We start from the raw sequence: 15,440 nt of genomic DNA, 5'->3' as shown, positions 1-15,440 counted from the left end.
TTTATTTGTGCAATTGAATCCAAATAAAAAGTATTTTGATATGTCATTTCATTGAACTGCTTGATATTTTGTAAATATGAACACTTTATGGACAATTAAATATTATGATAAATTCGAAATTTTAAAAATCATATAATTTTAATATTATTTTAGATATTTTAGATATTATTTTGAATATTTTAAATATTATTTGAAATATTTCAGATATTATTTTGAATATTTTAAATATTCTTTTGAATATTTTAGATATTTTAATATTTTAAATATTATTTTAAATATTTTAGATATTATTTTGTATATCTTAAATATTATTTTTAACATTTTAGATATTATTTTGAATATTTTAAATATTATTTTAGATATTTCAGATATTATTTTGAATATTTTAAATATTATTTTAAATATCTCAGATATTTGAATATTTTAAATATTATTTTAAATATTTCAGATATTACTTTAAATATCTTAAATATTATTTTAAATATTTTAGATATTATTTTAAATATCTTAAATATTATTTTAAATATTTCAAATATTATTATAAATATTTTAAATACTTTCGATGTTATCTTAAATATTTTAAATATTATTATAAATATGTTAAATATGATTTTAAGTATTATTAATTAAAATATCACGAATACGTTAAATATCCGTCTATAAACAGTACTCATTCGGATAATTACCTCAGATAAATATTTATTCAAAGCTGCCGCGAACAATGCTCGACTCTGGCACGCAGCGACCGTTCGTTCTGTTATTAAAACAGCCCGCGATTCCCGGTGGCACAGGAAGTCGATCGAGGGGAATAAAAGGGAACTGGAAACGGCAGCTTTCACCGAATAACGCCGTAGTTCGGGTCCGTGCACGGGGTGTATCATTTGCGGTAAACGTTGCAAAACACGGGACCGATTTATGCAGCGCGCCGGCCGTCTGAATAAGTCAGCCTCGTTTCAGAGATGCAAATCGCCTCGGATGCAGAAACTGGTTGTTCCGGTACACGTCGTAGCGTAATAATAAGCTCCGCTCCGTGTTCTCGGAACGGGTGTACACGAGAGGCCGAGGCGCAGAGGCACAGGTCTCTCTCTCTCTCTTCTCCGGGGGGGCCTCTCCTCGGATACTCTTCGGAAACGATCGCATCGGCTCCCCACGGGTCTCTGCATTATGCCCTGCTGAAAAGTGTCGGGAAAATTGTTCCTTGAGCAAACACGGCTTTCCGAAGAAATACTGCTGGAACCCGCAGCCGGCCGATCGGTTTCTCCAGCTCCTTCGGACGGCAGCAGCGTTCTCTCGTTTCGACGTCGGAGCTCGGTAAAAATATCCGGCGGAAGGAAGAATATTGGAAATAGTTGACGATATAGTCTCGTTTGTACGAAGTAATTTTGCAAGATTTATTTGCAGTCGCAGAGATGAAATTTTGTTTTCAAGAGACTTTAGTCGAAACGATCTTTTTACGTGTATACATTCGGTTTTGGAAATACTTCTTCTGCGAACTTCTTTATTACGTTTAGCATATTTTTATTACGTTTAGCATTTTTTTTTTATTACATTTATTGTATTTAGCTTCTTTATTACGTAACCTTGCTTCTGTTTCTTTTGCATGATACTTGAACTTGAGGATACAATCGTTTTCTAATATTCCGTATATTATAGTAAAAGTTCTTCTTAATTTTCCTTCAGCTTGTATTTAACGTATTTATAATATTTTAATTAATAATATTTAAGATTATAGATATTTAAAATATTGTAAACGGACAATTTGAGAAGAGCCTTGCACCTCGTTTTTAAAATTCTAGACAATCGGCAACTATAAAAACGAGCTGCTCGAACAATTCTCATCTCAAATCGTCCATTTTTGTTTATAAGCTGAAGAAAAATTGGGAAGAGAATTTGACCGTAAAATATTTCTATAAAATATTTTCGAAATTCCATCTTGTACGACTTTAACATTCGCGAGAGGGAACGAACCTATAAAAAAAAGCACAGACTTGTATTATTCTGAAAAACAAGACTCCCTATCACATACCAATCAAATCAATTAAATATTTCAACTCGCATTTCATTTCAATTAACAAAAACGAAACAAAATATTTCCATTTCTCGCTTGAAATATTTCCGTCGACTCGCACAAATCCACCTAACAATAAATCAACCCGTAAATCCGTCAAATAAACAGTTAATCCGACCAGCGTATCTTTCGCCAAAAAGAGAAAAAGACGAAAGAAAAACGCGAAAGGCTTCCTACTATCTCAGCCCTCCTCGAAATAACTCGCGAAACAGCGTGCAGTAAAATGCGCGTACTACCTGCGAAGGCTGGCGTCGAAACGATCGCGTAAAAGGACGCTCGGCTCGGAGAGCACGGGAATTAAAAGTTAAATGTTAAAGAGTTGGTCACGTGTGCGCGAAACAAACAGAAGATGAAAGATAGCGGCCGCGGCGACGGCGGCGACGATAATAAATCGGCGTTCGCGCGAGGAAAAGCCGCCGGCGTCCACCTGTTCGCCGAACGATCGTTTCTCCTCTTTTTCCCGGCGAGCCTCGAATTGGAAACCCGTGTTATCCGGGTTTTTCCTCGAGCGAGCGCCGCGCTCCCACGAAAAATAAAGACTGGTTTTCTCGGTGCGGCGCGCACGTATTTATCGCGTGAATCCAACGCGTGCATTGTAAAGTCCGCCGACCGAGGAGGCGAGATAAACACGCGCGCGTTCCGCACGTAACAGTATAAATAACTTGCGCAAGCATTAATGAATGCTTATCTGGCCGAGTCCGTTAAAAAGTCACGATATGTGTGTATGCGCGTTACAGCCATAGTCGTCGTCGTCGTCGTCGTCGTAGTCGTCGACGACGACGACGCTGTTGCGTTATCAAGGCTCTTTTTCCACGCGCATCTACGCGCCGGCGACACACACACACACACGTATACCGATTCCAAATTGCGCTATTTTCACGCGCCGGTCTTATCTATTTTTCCTCCTGCTATCGTCTCCGCATCGTGCCCGTCTATTAATACAATAAACAAGTGGAAACAAGCGGCGAAGAATTGCCGTCGTGCAAGCAGTTTGCGCGGCGTAATTGCAACAGAGTACCGAGAAACGGCGAATGCTTAATTATTTACGTTTCCTCGCCGCGGAAAACATCGAATACGCGTCGCGCCACTGGTCCCGGATTCATTCTGACGCTCCGATTGCGTCACGCGATCGGATAAAAACGACATTTAACGGCCGCGTAAGACGCGACATTCTTCGCGCTTCTAGCATCGATTTGCGGTAATGTCTCTGTAATTGACGCTCGGATTGTCCAGACAAAAATGGACTATTCGGGGAGAGGAGACACGATTTTTCGAGTCTCCTGGCACATTTGTAGAGTTGCCGATTGTCGACGATTATAAAAACGAGGTGCAAGGCTCGAATAATCGCGTCTCCTTGAGAAGTCAAACTGTCCGTTTTCGTTTCGAAGCTGAGCGTCAATTAGAGAGACATTACTGTATTTGAAAGAGCGCGATTAAATAGAGGCAAATGCATCGAAAACGTTTCTTTCCTTTTCGTAACCACTGTTCCATCGGCACGGATGAATAAACAATTAGTAGACCGCAGAATTTATACAATTTCGAATAATTGAAAGATCAAAAGAATTTTAATGCGTCGATGTATATTTTTAACCCTTTGCGCTCGAGCGGTGACTGCGAGGCACCACTAAAAAAATGTTTGTATCGCATTCGAAAATAATTCTTACATCAACAAAATTTAGATTTGAAAAATTGTTCAAAGTATAACTGTTGTATAAGTCGCAAGACAATTTCGCACGCATAAAATGCGCTCTGTCATATAAAATAGCGACAGCGTGGGTCGGAAAAATTATTTTAGATTTACAGTTAAAATGGCTTCGAGTGCAAAGGGTTGATCTATTAAAACTACTAAAAGATCAAAGATCTTTATACGTTGTTTCAATTTCTTGCAATTAACCCTTTGCACTCTAAACCATTTTAATCGTGAATCTAAATTAACTTCTCTGACTTATAGTATTTCCATTTTATACGATAAAGTTCATTTCATGCATACGAAATTGAGTCTTGTGACTCACACAACAGTAAGACATTTAACAATCTTTTATATCTAAGCTTTGATAATGTAAAAATTACCTTGGAGCGTGGTGTAACAATCTTAATGGTGCGTCAGAGTCACCACTCGAGTGCAAAGAGTTAATACGGACAATTATTATTTTGCGTAAAAATACGCAGTCCAATCATTGGCAGCGGCCTTGCGGACAGGCAATACTATTGGGTTGGCAACTAAGTAATTGCCGATTTCAGTTATAGATGTCTCTCACTCCCATTTTTATGATATCCGTAAATGTTATACTATAAAATTATTATTATTATTATGTTATTTTTTATTATCCGTGAATGTTAGCAACTGGACAAATTGAATGCAGCGGTCAAGGAAAAGCGACCAGAATTGGTCGATCGTAAAGGTGTCATTTTCCAGCAGAACAATGCTAGGCCGCACACGTCTTTGTCCACTCGGCAAAAATTGATGGATATTGGTTGGGAATTGATGTTACACCCACCATATAGCCCTGATCTCGCGCCATCGGATTACCACTTATTTCGATCCCTGGACAACTCCCTTCGTGGTAAAACTTTTAATGACGATAACGCTGTAAAATCTCACTTAACTCAGTTTTTGACCGAAAAGGATCAGACTTTCTACGAGCGTGGAATTTTCAAGTTGTCAGAGAGATGGCAAAAGGTCATCGAACAAAATGGAAAATACATTACAGATTAAACTTCGTTCCAAGTAAAAAAAAATTTTTTATTTGAATGAACAAATCGGCAATTACTTAGTTGCCAACCCAATAGTTACCCCGTTCACTGGCAGCCACGAGTTATCTCGCGATAAGCGCCCGCCGCACCCTTCTGTCGAGGATTCGTCGCAAAGAAGGAAAAAGGATTTATTTACTTAGGAAACGAAAAGAGACGCTGGCGTCTAGAACAGGTTTCTTCGAAATAGTCGGTGGACGTGTTAGAAGGGTTGAAAAACGGCGGCTCGGCCCGAGGCTGGGGATAAAAGATCGAAAATAGACGGCCGAGAGCGGTTGAATCGAGGCGTAAAGTCGGAGGATCGACCGAGAGAGAGAGAGTGAGAGAGAGTGAGAGAGAGGAGCTCGTCGGAAGAGAACCGTGTGTAACCTTGAAACTTTTGTGTGCGTTGCAGGGAGCGGCGAGAAGCGGAAGTCCGGCTGGAGCGTGAACGCGAGAAAAGGGAGGCCAAGATGGAAAGGGAGAGGCTCGAGAAGCAGAGGGCCGCCGAGCAGGCAGTTCACAAGCACTTCGAGGAGTCCCTCAGGCTGGCACAACAAAAGGTTAGTCAGCCTTTACTGCCTGTTTTTCGCCGGCGCGCGTGTTTTTAATGACCTCCGGCCTCGTTCTTCGGGTCTCCGCGCCGCGCCGGTGCCGAGCGCGCCGAGTGCCGGCAGCGTGTCCGACAGATGCTCGACACAAAAATTCACGGGAATTATGGCCGTCTCGCGCCACTACGACCGAACCCGATCCCAAAAACGCGCGCGCTCTTTTTCGCTTTCCGTCGACGAGACCCCCCTTCCCGACCCGACCCGGTCCGACCCGGCCCGGCCCGACCGGACCCGGCCGAATTAATCATCGAATTCCAGCGAAGAACGTGGCTCAGAAAACCTCTCGGCTCCCGTGTTAGGTCATCGAAATTTCGTGACGTCCGCGACCGTCGTTATCTTTTCCGTGACAGTCTCGGCGAATTTATTGCTACGGCAAAGAGTAGAAACGCAAATTCTGGAACCGAGAGAGTTTCATTTCGACGAGACTTACGTTTTTACGATGGTCTGAATTAAACAGAATTTTCGGTGACTTCTGAATATAATAGAATTTCGATAATTTTGTGAATGTAACAGGATTTAAATAATGTCTAAATATAATGGAATTTAGATAATTTCTTAATGGAACAGAATTTGGATCGCGTTCCTTAATGTAACAGAATTTCGATTATTTCTAAATATAATTCGATCTGAAATAATTTCCAAATATAACAGAATTTAGATAATTTCAAGATATAACAGAATTTACATGATTTCTTAATGTAACAGAATTTAGATCATTTCTAAATATGGTAGAATCTATGTAATTTCTAAATATAACAGAATTTCGATCATTTCTAAATATAATAGAATTTAGATCATTTCTAAATATAACAGAATTTTGATCATTTCTAAATATAATAGAATTTAGATAATTTCTTAATGTAATAGAATTTGAATCTTCCTTTTTATTATAACAGAATTTAGTTAATTTCTAAATATAATCCAATTCAAATAATTTTTAAATATGACAGAGTTTAGATATTTTTGTTGTTGTTAGACATAACCTTGACATAACAGAATTTAGATATTTTTTAAATATAACAGAATTTAGGTAATTTTTAAATATAATAAAATTTACACAATTTCATACTGTAACAAAATTCAGATAATTTCTAAATATAACAGAATTTATATAATTCCTAATTATAATAAAATTCAGACAATTCCTTAACATAGCAGAATTTAGATATTTCCTTAAATAACAAAAGTTAGATATTTTTACATATGACAGAATTTAAATAATTTCTCAACGTAACAGAGTTTAAATAATTTCTAAATCTAATAAAATTTAAATAACATCTAAGTACAGCAGAATCTAGACAATTTTTAAACATAACAGAATATAACAAAAATTGAACTCGCACGACCTGGGAAAGAGTGCACTGCGAGCGTGTCGTCTCCCACGACCTAAAAATCATTACGGAACGGTTTTGTGGGGTAGTGGGGCGAGGGGATTAATAACAAGGAAAACGGAATCTGGTCCCGAGGGTAAAACCACCCCAGAGCCTAGTAACCCAACGATCGTTGCTTTTCAATCCCTATCCGAACAGCCGAGTTTTCCGGGAAATTGTCTTGGGGTGGAAGCGTGGGCGATTCGATTAAGGTCGCTCGATGGGAATGAAATACAGTAGTCGAGGGGAGCGTTCGAGGACTCGTTTCAGAGTTACCGTGACTGTAGTAATATAGTCCGATTGCAAATTTTCCCCAACAATTTCACGCTGGAACAAACAGTCGGTTCTTTCTGGTGGCTTTGAAGACTTTTCAAAGTGCCGAGAACATCTTCCTCGATGTGGAAATTCTTTTCATCGAAGACTTTACGTAACGGCGGATTGCTTCTTCATTTATTAAAATCGAAATTCAGCAGAGGTATACAATGATAGTTCAAATAATAGCACAAGAGCGGAAGCTATTTTATGTAATTTTGTAGAATTGAACAAATTGTTTGGATTCGTTTAACAACTTTTTCTCGAAATTTATTTATCCGAAACAAAATTATCGAGCTTCTTCTTCATGCAGCTCTCGATAATTTTTCATAAAAAATGTCAGACTGTATTGACTAATGTGCCAAAAAAATGTATAATATTAATTGATAAAATTAAGGAGTAAGTAAATGACAAGTAAGTAAATAAATGAAGCAAAAAAAATAAATCAATAAATGGACGAATAAATGAAATATGTAAATGAATAAATAAATGAATAAATAAGTAAATGAATCAATAAATGAATAAATAAATGAATAAATAAATAAATGAAAAGTACAATCGAACAAATTGTTTGGATTCGTTTAACAACTTTTTCTCGAAATTTATTTATCCGAAACAAAATTATCGAGCTCCTTTCTCATGCAGCTCTCGATAATTTTTCATAAAAAATGTCAGACTGTATTGACTAATGTGCAAAAAAGATGTATAATATTAATTGATAAAATTAAGGAGTAAGTAAATAAATGAAGCAATAAATCAATAAATGGACGAATAAATGAATGAATAAATAAGTGAATGAATAAATAAATGAATAAATAAGTGAATGAATAAATAAATGAATAAATAAATGAATAAATATTCGCGAGTCGTGAACGTGCTTGGCCGAGTCCAAAAATTCGGCAGAATGTAATCGAAGTTTCGGAAGGGTTGGAACCGTTGGAAGTAATCGCGCAATAATGTGGCGGGCTGAGGAACGCGTTCGGGGCTGTTTATGCTCGAAACGCGATATTTCCGGTAGCAATCGGGAGCAAAGAGACTGGCGCTTCATTCCGACTGTAAAATATAGACGAACCGACGCGGCGGCGGTGGTCGTTTCGTAGCCCACGCGCCGAATAATTCAGTACATTTCCAGGCACACAGAGAGAGAGTTCCGTAGAAAGCAAGTATTTCTCCGTGAAACCGCGACCACGGTTACACGAAGGGTAGGAATTCCCTTTGCGGAATTTCGCGAGAACTTTGCCGCGGCCCCCATCCCCCGTCTCGCTGGAAACCCGGAAATTTTCCAAAGCCGAAACCGGTGCCCTATTAACATCTCATAAAATCGCCCTGGAATTCCATCGTCGATTCCGCAAATTCCCGGACCGCGAGCCGACCTCGATAGAGAAAACGACTCCGGCCGCGATTGCTGTTTCTCTTGCATTTATTATTATTATTCGGACCCTTTTGGATCGTACGAATGCAATACAAACGTTTTGAGATGTTATAAATTGTTACTGGACCGTTTTAAATCGTACGAATGAAATATAAATGTTTAGAAATGTTATCAATTATTACTAGACCTTTTTAAATCGTACGAATGAAATATAAATGTTTAGAAATGTTATCAATTATTACTAGACCTTTTTAAATCGTACGAATGAAATATAGATGTTTAGAAATGTTATAAATTATTACTAGACCCTTTTAAATCGTACGAATGAAATATAGATGTTTAGAAATGTTATAAATTATTACCAGATCCTTTTAAATCGTACGAATGGAATACAAATGTTTAGAAACGTTATCAATTATTACTAGATCCTTTTAAATCGTACGAATTAAATATAAATGTTTAGAAATGTTATCAATTATTACTAGATCCTTTTAAATCGTACGAATGGAATACAAATGTTTAGAAACGTTATCAATTATTATTAGACCCTTTTAAATCGTACGAATTAAATATAAATGTTTAGAAACGTTATCAATTATTACTAGATTCTTTTAAATCCTACGAATTAAATATAAATGTTTAGAAACGTTATCAATTATTACCAGACCCTTTTAAATCATACGAATGAAATATAAATATTTAGAAATGTTATAAATTGTTACCAGACCCTTTTAAATCGTACGAATGAAATGCAAATGTCTAGAAATGTTATAAATTATTACCAGATCTTTTCCATTCATTTGTATAGTACAAAGAAACATGTATATTTAAACAAACATTAACAGTTGAACAGCGAGGCTGAGTCCATTTCTATAAATTTCGATACTGAACTATGTAATTGGGATCGTTAGGATCGATGTCATTACCGCTATACAGGGTGTCCCACAATTATGTCAACACTCGGAAAGAGATGATTCCTGAGGTCATTTGAAGTAACTTTTTCCTTAACAAAAATGCAATCCGCGGCTTCGTTTACGTGTTATTAACGACAAACACTGACCAATGAGCGGCGAGCGCAGCTGGCGAAAGGCTGACGGCCGAGTCAACGCCGAAGCTCAGTTCCGCTGATTGGCTCGGCCGTCTCGGGCGAGCTGATCTCGCCTCTCATTGGTCCACGTTTTTCGTCAATAACTCGCAAACCAAGCAGCGGATTGAATTATCGCAAAGGAAAAAGTTGCTCCAAATGACCTCAGGAATCACCCCTCGGCGTTGACATAATTATGGAACGCCGCGATTATACATTATCACATATTATTATAATCATATTCACCGCGAAGAGGGTATTCCAGACCGCGATTTGTATTCGTTTCTAAAACGAGAGGCACGGTTTCCATCGGATAAGAGCCCGGGATGTAATTTCGGTGGCCGGGTCGTCTGTGTGTTCGAGGGTATCCGAGAATCGCTCTATGATCGGTTCCCGTCCCAGGCTCGAATAACAAATGCTCGGGCGACCGATATGGAAAGCAAAACGAAAGAAGGAGTAGCCGAGGGAAAAAGCAGGCTAAGTCGATCCCGGGCCGCCCTCGTCCCGGAGGAAAGAGGAATAAATCCGAGGAGAAAGAAAGAGAGAGAGAGAGAGTGAGAGCGGATGAAGGAAGGAAAACGAGTTCTCCCGGGGCTCGAGGGATCTCCTCCTGCGTTCCCTGGGAGAGAAGGGTGGTTCCCAGAGCAGATACGGGCGGTAGGGACACACGCGGATGCTGGCCGAGAGCAAGAGAGACGTAAACACCGGGCTGGGAACCAGTGATAGAGGGGGCAGAGGCAATCAATGCATTCCAGCACCTGCCTTTTGTGCGTGTTACAGCCCTGACAGTCACCGAAAACCTGCCCCGCACTTCTGTGTACTTGGCTGGCTGCCTCCGATCTCTCAGGGTCTCTCATTTCTCGATCGTTCTCAACCTCAGCTGCGATTTACGACCTCGTCGCCCGACAAATTCTGCACGTTCTGCCACCGCGGAACGTTCCGATGCTCGGCGCCGGGGCCTCGGTCGAACCGGAATTTAACTGGAAACTTTTATAAATAGACGTTACTTCGTACACTTTCGAAATTACATTCTTTTTCGGCTCTAAGGGGACGCTTTCATTCCGTTTAATATGTTCATGCTGTAAAATAGCGTGAACTTTTGTATTTTACTTTTACAGTATTTATTCGATGATTGCTCATTCAGTATTTTCATTGATGTAATGTTGGTGTAAATATTCCTTCAGGATTTTTATCGGTCAAATAGAAAATGATTGTTCACTGTTAAGTTACATATCAGTATAAATGTTCTCTTTCTGTCTGTTCTTTTTCTGTTTCAAGTGGACCTTTTTTTGACACCTTAATTCCGTTAACCCTTTGTACTTCGACGAGTCAGACTCGTCACGAAAGTATTTATATATTTATTATTTATTATATATTCGTTGAGTATAGATATTAGTCTGTTCTTTAAAGTTGCAACAAAATTCTAATCTCTTCTCATCGATATTTAAGCAATCAAGTAAATTTAGGCACGCAATAAGCATCGATTAAGAAATTATTGCAATCGAAAAATTTCTAATCGCAGTAACTGCGAAGAAAATGATATATCAATTGGTTAAAAAGGGTTCAATTTAAAAAACAGCACAGTTTCTTGAGAACTTGAAAATCAGAGATCAATTTTCCTTCGGAATTCTAGTTAGTCGAATACAAAAACAACTCAGCAGTGAACGATTATTCTACAAAAAAAAGAAGGTTCAAAGTCAGAGAATAACTGCTACGTCGTCGACAGTCCAATTCGAGCCGTGATCGGGACGTTCGGCACCGAGCGAACTTGGCCGTTCGTTAACTCCAAATTTGGTGAATTCGATTTGTCGCACGCGCAGTCGGGAATAAATTCGCGACGAAATGGCCACGCTGCCGGCGATTTGCCGCGTTTCGACGAACGAATCGCCGCCCGGCCTTGAGAGGAGCCGCGCGCGGCCGCTTCCGATAGAGGCCGTACACGAGAATGCCAGGCATCGGCAACGAGCCCGATGACATGGAATTTTTCACGGTGGCTGCGGCGCTCCGCGATGCCTTACGCAATACAGATAATTCGACGCGAGAAGCTCCTGCGAGTCGGCTGTTATCGCGAGCCCGAGGCCCGTATCTCCGCATCGGCCGTTGTATAATCTCTTCCTGTCTCACGCCGCGAGCAAACAATTCGGCACTGTCGAAAAACACAGGTGTATCAATCGTGTGCGGCAACGCTTTCTCGAAATGAGAACGATTCGGTTACGCTCGTCACGAATTCGCACCGTCGTTAACACGCTAGATTGCCGCTAGTTGACCTATTTCGTCTGAAACGAGTCAATTTGACTCAAACATCGAAGCTGAAGGTTTTTGGAAAAACTTCTTTTGAAGAAACTTCGTTCGAAACAATTTTTTTTACGTATATGTTCTCTGTTTCTAAAATACATTTACCGCAGATTTTTTTATTATTAGAAGCAACTGAGATTAGTTGATCTGTCAATTAATTTTATCAGAAATATTTAAGAAAGAATAAATGTTGCACTTGGCTCCCTACACTTTGCAATCGATGCAGACAATTTTTATTTTGCAATATATTAATTTTATTAAAGTTATTAAAGTTCTCAAAATTATTATATTTATATTAATATATACTATATATATTATACTGTATAAATTAAAATTATATTATTATTATTGTAATATTAAAATTATTAAGAAAGGAAATACATTTCTATTTAGCTTGTAAATATTAACAAGCCTGTGCTATTAAAACTGTAGGGTGTCCATAAATTATTGTACAAGAGATTCTGAGATCAAAAAGGGTCCAAAGGATTTCTGAGATTATTTGAAATAACTTTTTCCTTTGCGAAAACGCAATCCGCGGCTTCGTTCGCGAGATATTAACGAAAAACAGTGACTAATGAAAGGCGAGATCAGCTTGCGCGCAGCGGCCGAGCCAACGACCGCACGAAGCGCAGTCCCCCCACTGACTCGCGCGCCAGCTGATCTCGCCTCTCATTGGTCACTGTTTCTCCTTAATAACTCGTAAACGAAGCCGCGGATCGCATTTTCGCAAAGGAAAAAGTTACTTGAAATGACCTGAGGAACCTCTAATTTCTCGCTCGTACAATAATTTGGAAGTACAGTAAATTCTCCCTAATTGACGCAAAATATAACCTTGACAATTCGAGAAAAAGGAGATACGATTATTCGAACCTCACGGCTCGTTTCTATAGTCGTCGACAAACGGTAGCTACAAAAACGTGCGTCACCTCTTCCCAAATTGTCCATTTTTCTGCAGAATCCGAGCGTCGATTAGGGAAAATTTACTGCAGTCGCGATCCACTCTCGGATCGCCCGAGAAGCCAGAGGCTGTTACTTTCGACTTCAGGAAGAGAGAACAGCGCGGCGGGCCTTTGAGGTCAACAAGCTGTAAACACCGATATCTACGAGGCTTGTGTAATCGTCGTGAATAATGTGTTTCTTCGGAGAGAAAATAATTTCCAGCTAGCGCGATAAGATTGCGTGGCTTTTTACAAAAATACGATGAGTCAAGCACCGCGTTAGAAGTGCCATCGATTAATCCTCTGCCCGACTCGAATGAACGATAACGAGCACATATTTCTCCGCGATCTCCATCTTGCGAAAAATGATAGGCGACGGTCTTAACAAAAGATCTGTATTTCTGGCTCGTCATCCAGAAACACACTGATTTGTTTCGTCATCGAGAAACACACATTTCAATCGACTATAAATTGCCCACGATATCTGCACGTTGTCTCGGCCTTTTTTCTAAAATTCTCCGAGGTTATATTGTTAACGAATAATTCGAAAATACGCGACGTTAACGCTAGATTCACGTAGCACAAAAAAGAAACAGCTGTCTTATATTAGTTTATAAAAGCAACGATAAGATACAAGGCGTGTAAATTGAATAAATAACTCGTAAATGTATCTTTACGATACGAATAATCGTAAATTAAAAAATCAGTGACCCGCCATTTGTACGGGTTCCGTAAATCTACTGTTAAAAGAGGAAAGCTCGTAAATGTTCGCGATAACTTCAATTCTGTTCAGAACTTGTTTCTTGATTTCCTTGCAACCTAGCAAAGATATTTTGTAATTTTGATTTAATATCATCGTCGCTTTATTCATCGGCTGCTTTACAAATGGAACGGCGTTTCTGCGAAACAATTCAACGAGAACAGAAAAGGCTTTGCAATATCTGTTCGCAATTTTCAACACGTTTGAAAAATCGCGTGAAATTTCCACGTGAAATCTCGGCGTTCGAGAAATCAGCCGACTCTTCCGGTGACAGAGGATTCGTAAAAAAAAGGCGTCGGAACAGGTTGAGAACCTGCGGGTCGCGTTGCGGCCGCGTATGGGTGCATAAACCCGAGAAGATCCTTTCACGCAACAGCCCGGGCAGGACCTCTACCTGCCCTTCTTCCACCCTACGAAAACTGTGTCCTGCCAGTCCTTGGCGAGCTTTCGTCCCGCTCGGATCAGCGAGAGGAAAAGGATCCTTGCTTCGCGTCGCGCTCTCGCCTCGATTTCTTTCTCTTCTTCAACATCGTCGTCGTCGTCTTCGCGTTCGTCCTCGGTTCGCAACTTCCACGATGGATCTCGCGCAGGGTCCGTTCGTCACCGCGCAGATAATTCCCGATAACCGGCTTATCATCGGCCGAGTGTTTTCCATTTCGCGGCTCCGATAACGCTCGCCCGCCTCTCGACTTCTCGCTGGTCGATCGCGGCACGGCGTAGTCTTCGTGAAAAACCCGAGCGATTTGGCTGCGATCCGACACCGCCATTTTCTTGCACACCGCAAAATCCACGAGGTCCCACGGTGTGTCCCGAGGAATACACACGGGTGTGTCAACGTTCGTTCTTCCGGTTGTGATCGCGTCGAGATCCGGCCGTGAATGGAGCTCGGCCGGGTCTTGGATTTTGGATCGAAAGCATCGCGACTCTCGTCCTCTCAAGGTCAGTATGATCTCGCATCCATCGCGACAGATGCCTGGGTAGTTTAGTTTTGCGATCTCGGTTTATCTGAACGGTTTCGCCGTGTTTGCTTTTCGCGTAAATCTGCGGACGGTGTGTTCAATTGCTCCCTCGACGACGCGGCGGGATTTGAAAATTGAGAGGAGGCGATCGTCTTGCGATCGTTCTTGCGGTCGTTCTTATGATCGTTCTTACGATCGTCTTGTGATCGACTCGCGATCGTCTTGCGATCGTCTTGCGATAGTTTCGCGATCGTCTTGCGATAGTTTCGCGATCGTCTTGCGATCGTCTCGCGATTGTCTTGCGATAGTTTCGCGATAGTTTCGCGATCGTCTTGCGATCGTCTTGCGATCGTCTTGCAATCGTTCTTACGATCGTCTTGTGATCGATTCGCAATCGTCTCGAGATCTCCTTGCGATCGACTCGTGATCGTCTCAAGATTTCCTCGCGGTCGTCTCGCGATCGATTCGCGATCATCTCGAGATTTCCTCGCAGTCGTCTTGCGATCGTCTCGCGATCGTCTCGCGATCGACTTGCGATCTCCTCGCGATCGTCTTGCGATAGTTTCGCGATAGTTTCGCGATCGTCTCGCGATCGTCTTGTGATCGACTTGCGATCGTCTCGCGATCTCCTCGCGGTCGTCTTGCGATCGTCTTGCGATCTCCTCGCGATCGTCTCGTGATCTCCTTGCGATCGTCTTGCGATCGACTTGCGATCTCCTCGCGATCGTCTTGCGATCGTCTCCCGATCGTTTCGCGATCGTCTTGCTCAGGGATGCGAAGGTCGGCAGATCCGCGGTCGCGGCGCGCCGTGGCGATCGCCTCGATCGCCGTCGATCGCGGAGCGATCGAGAGACTTTCACGGTGTTTATCGTAGGAAGGAGCAACGGGTTCGGCACACAAGCACGCGGCGTCCGTTTATTTCTGTGACGGGAGAGAGAAAA

General features: G+C 40.9%; 1 protein-coding gene across 4 annotated transcripts in view; it reads left to right on the top strand.

The window, feature by feature from the left end:
* Positions 1 to 15,440, top strand: part of Kdm3 (Lysine demethylase 3) — a 577,918-nt gene that overhangs the window by 517,734 nt on the left and 44,744 nt on the right. For all 4 annotated transcript variants that reach the window (XM_033473464.2, XM_033473465.2, XM_033473466.2 and 1 more), the window contains exon 9: positions 5,214 to 5,361. In XM_033473464.2, the coding sequence (XP_033329355.2) occupies positions 5,214 to 5,361 (148 nt within the window). The remainder of the gene's footprint in view (positions 1 to 5,213; positions 5,362 to 15,440) is intronic.

The sequence above is a fragment of the Megalopta genalis genome, chromosome 3, assembly GCF_051020955.1.
Source record: "Megalopta genalis isolate 19385.01 chromosome 3, iyMegGena1_principal, whole genome shotgun sequence".
In the NCBI taxonomy this organism is placed as follows: domain Eukaryota; kingdom Metazoa; phylum Arthropoda; class Insecta; order Hymenoptera; family Halictidae; genus Megalopta; species Megalopta genalis.
Note: the sequence above shows the minus strand (reverse complement) of the source record. Positions and strands in the feature narration are given on the sequence as shown.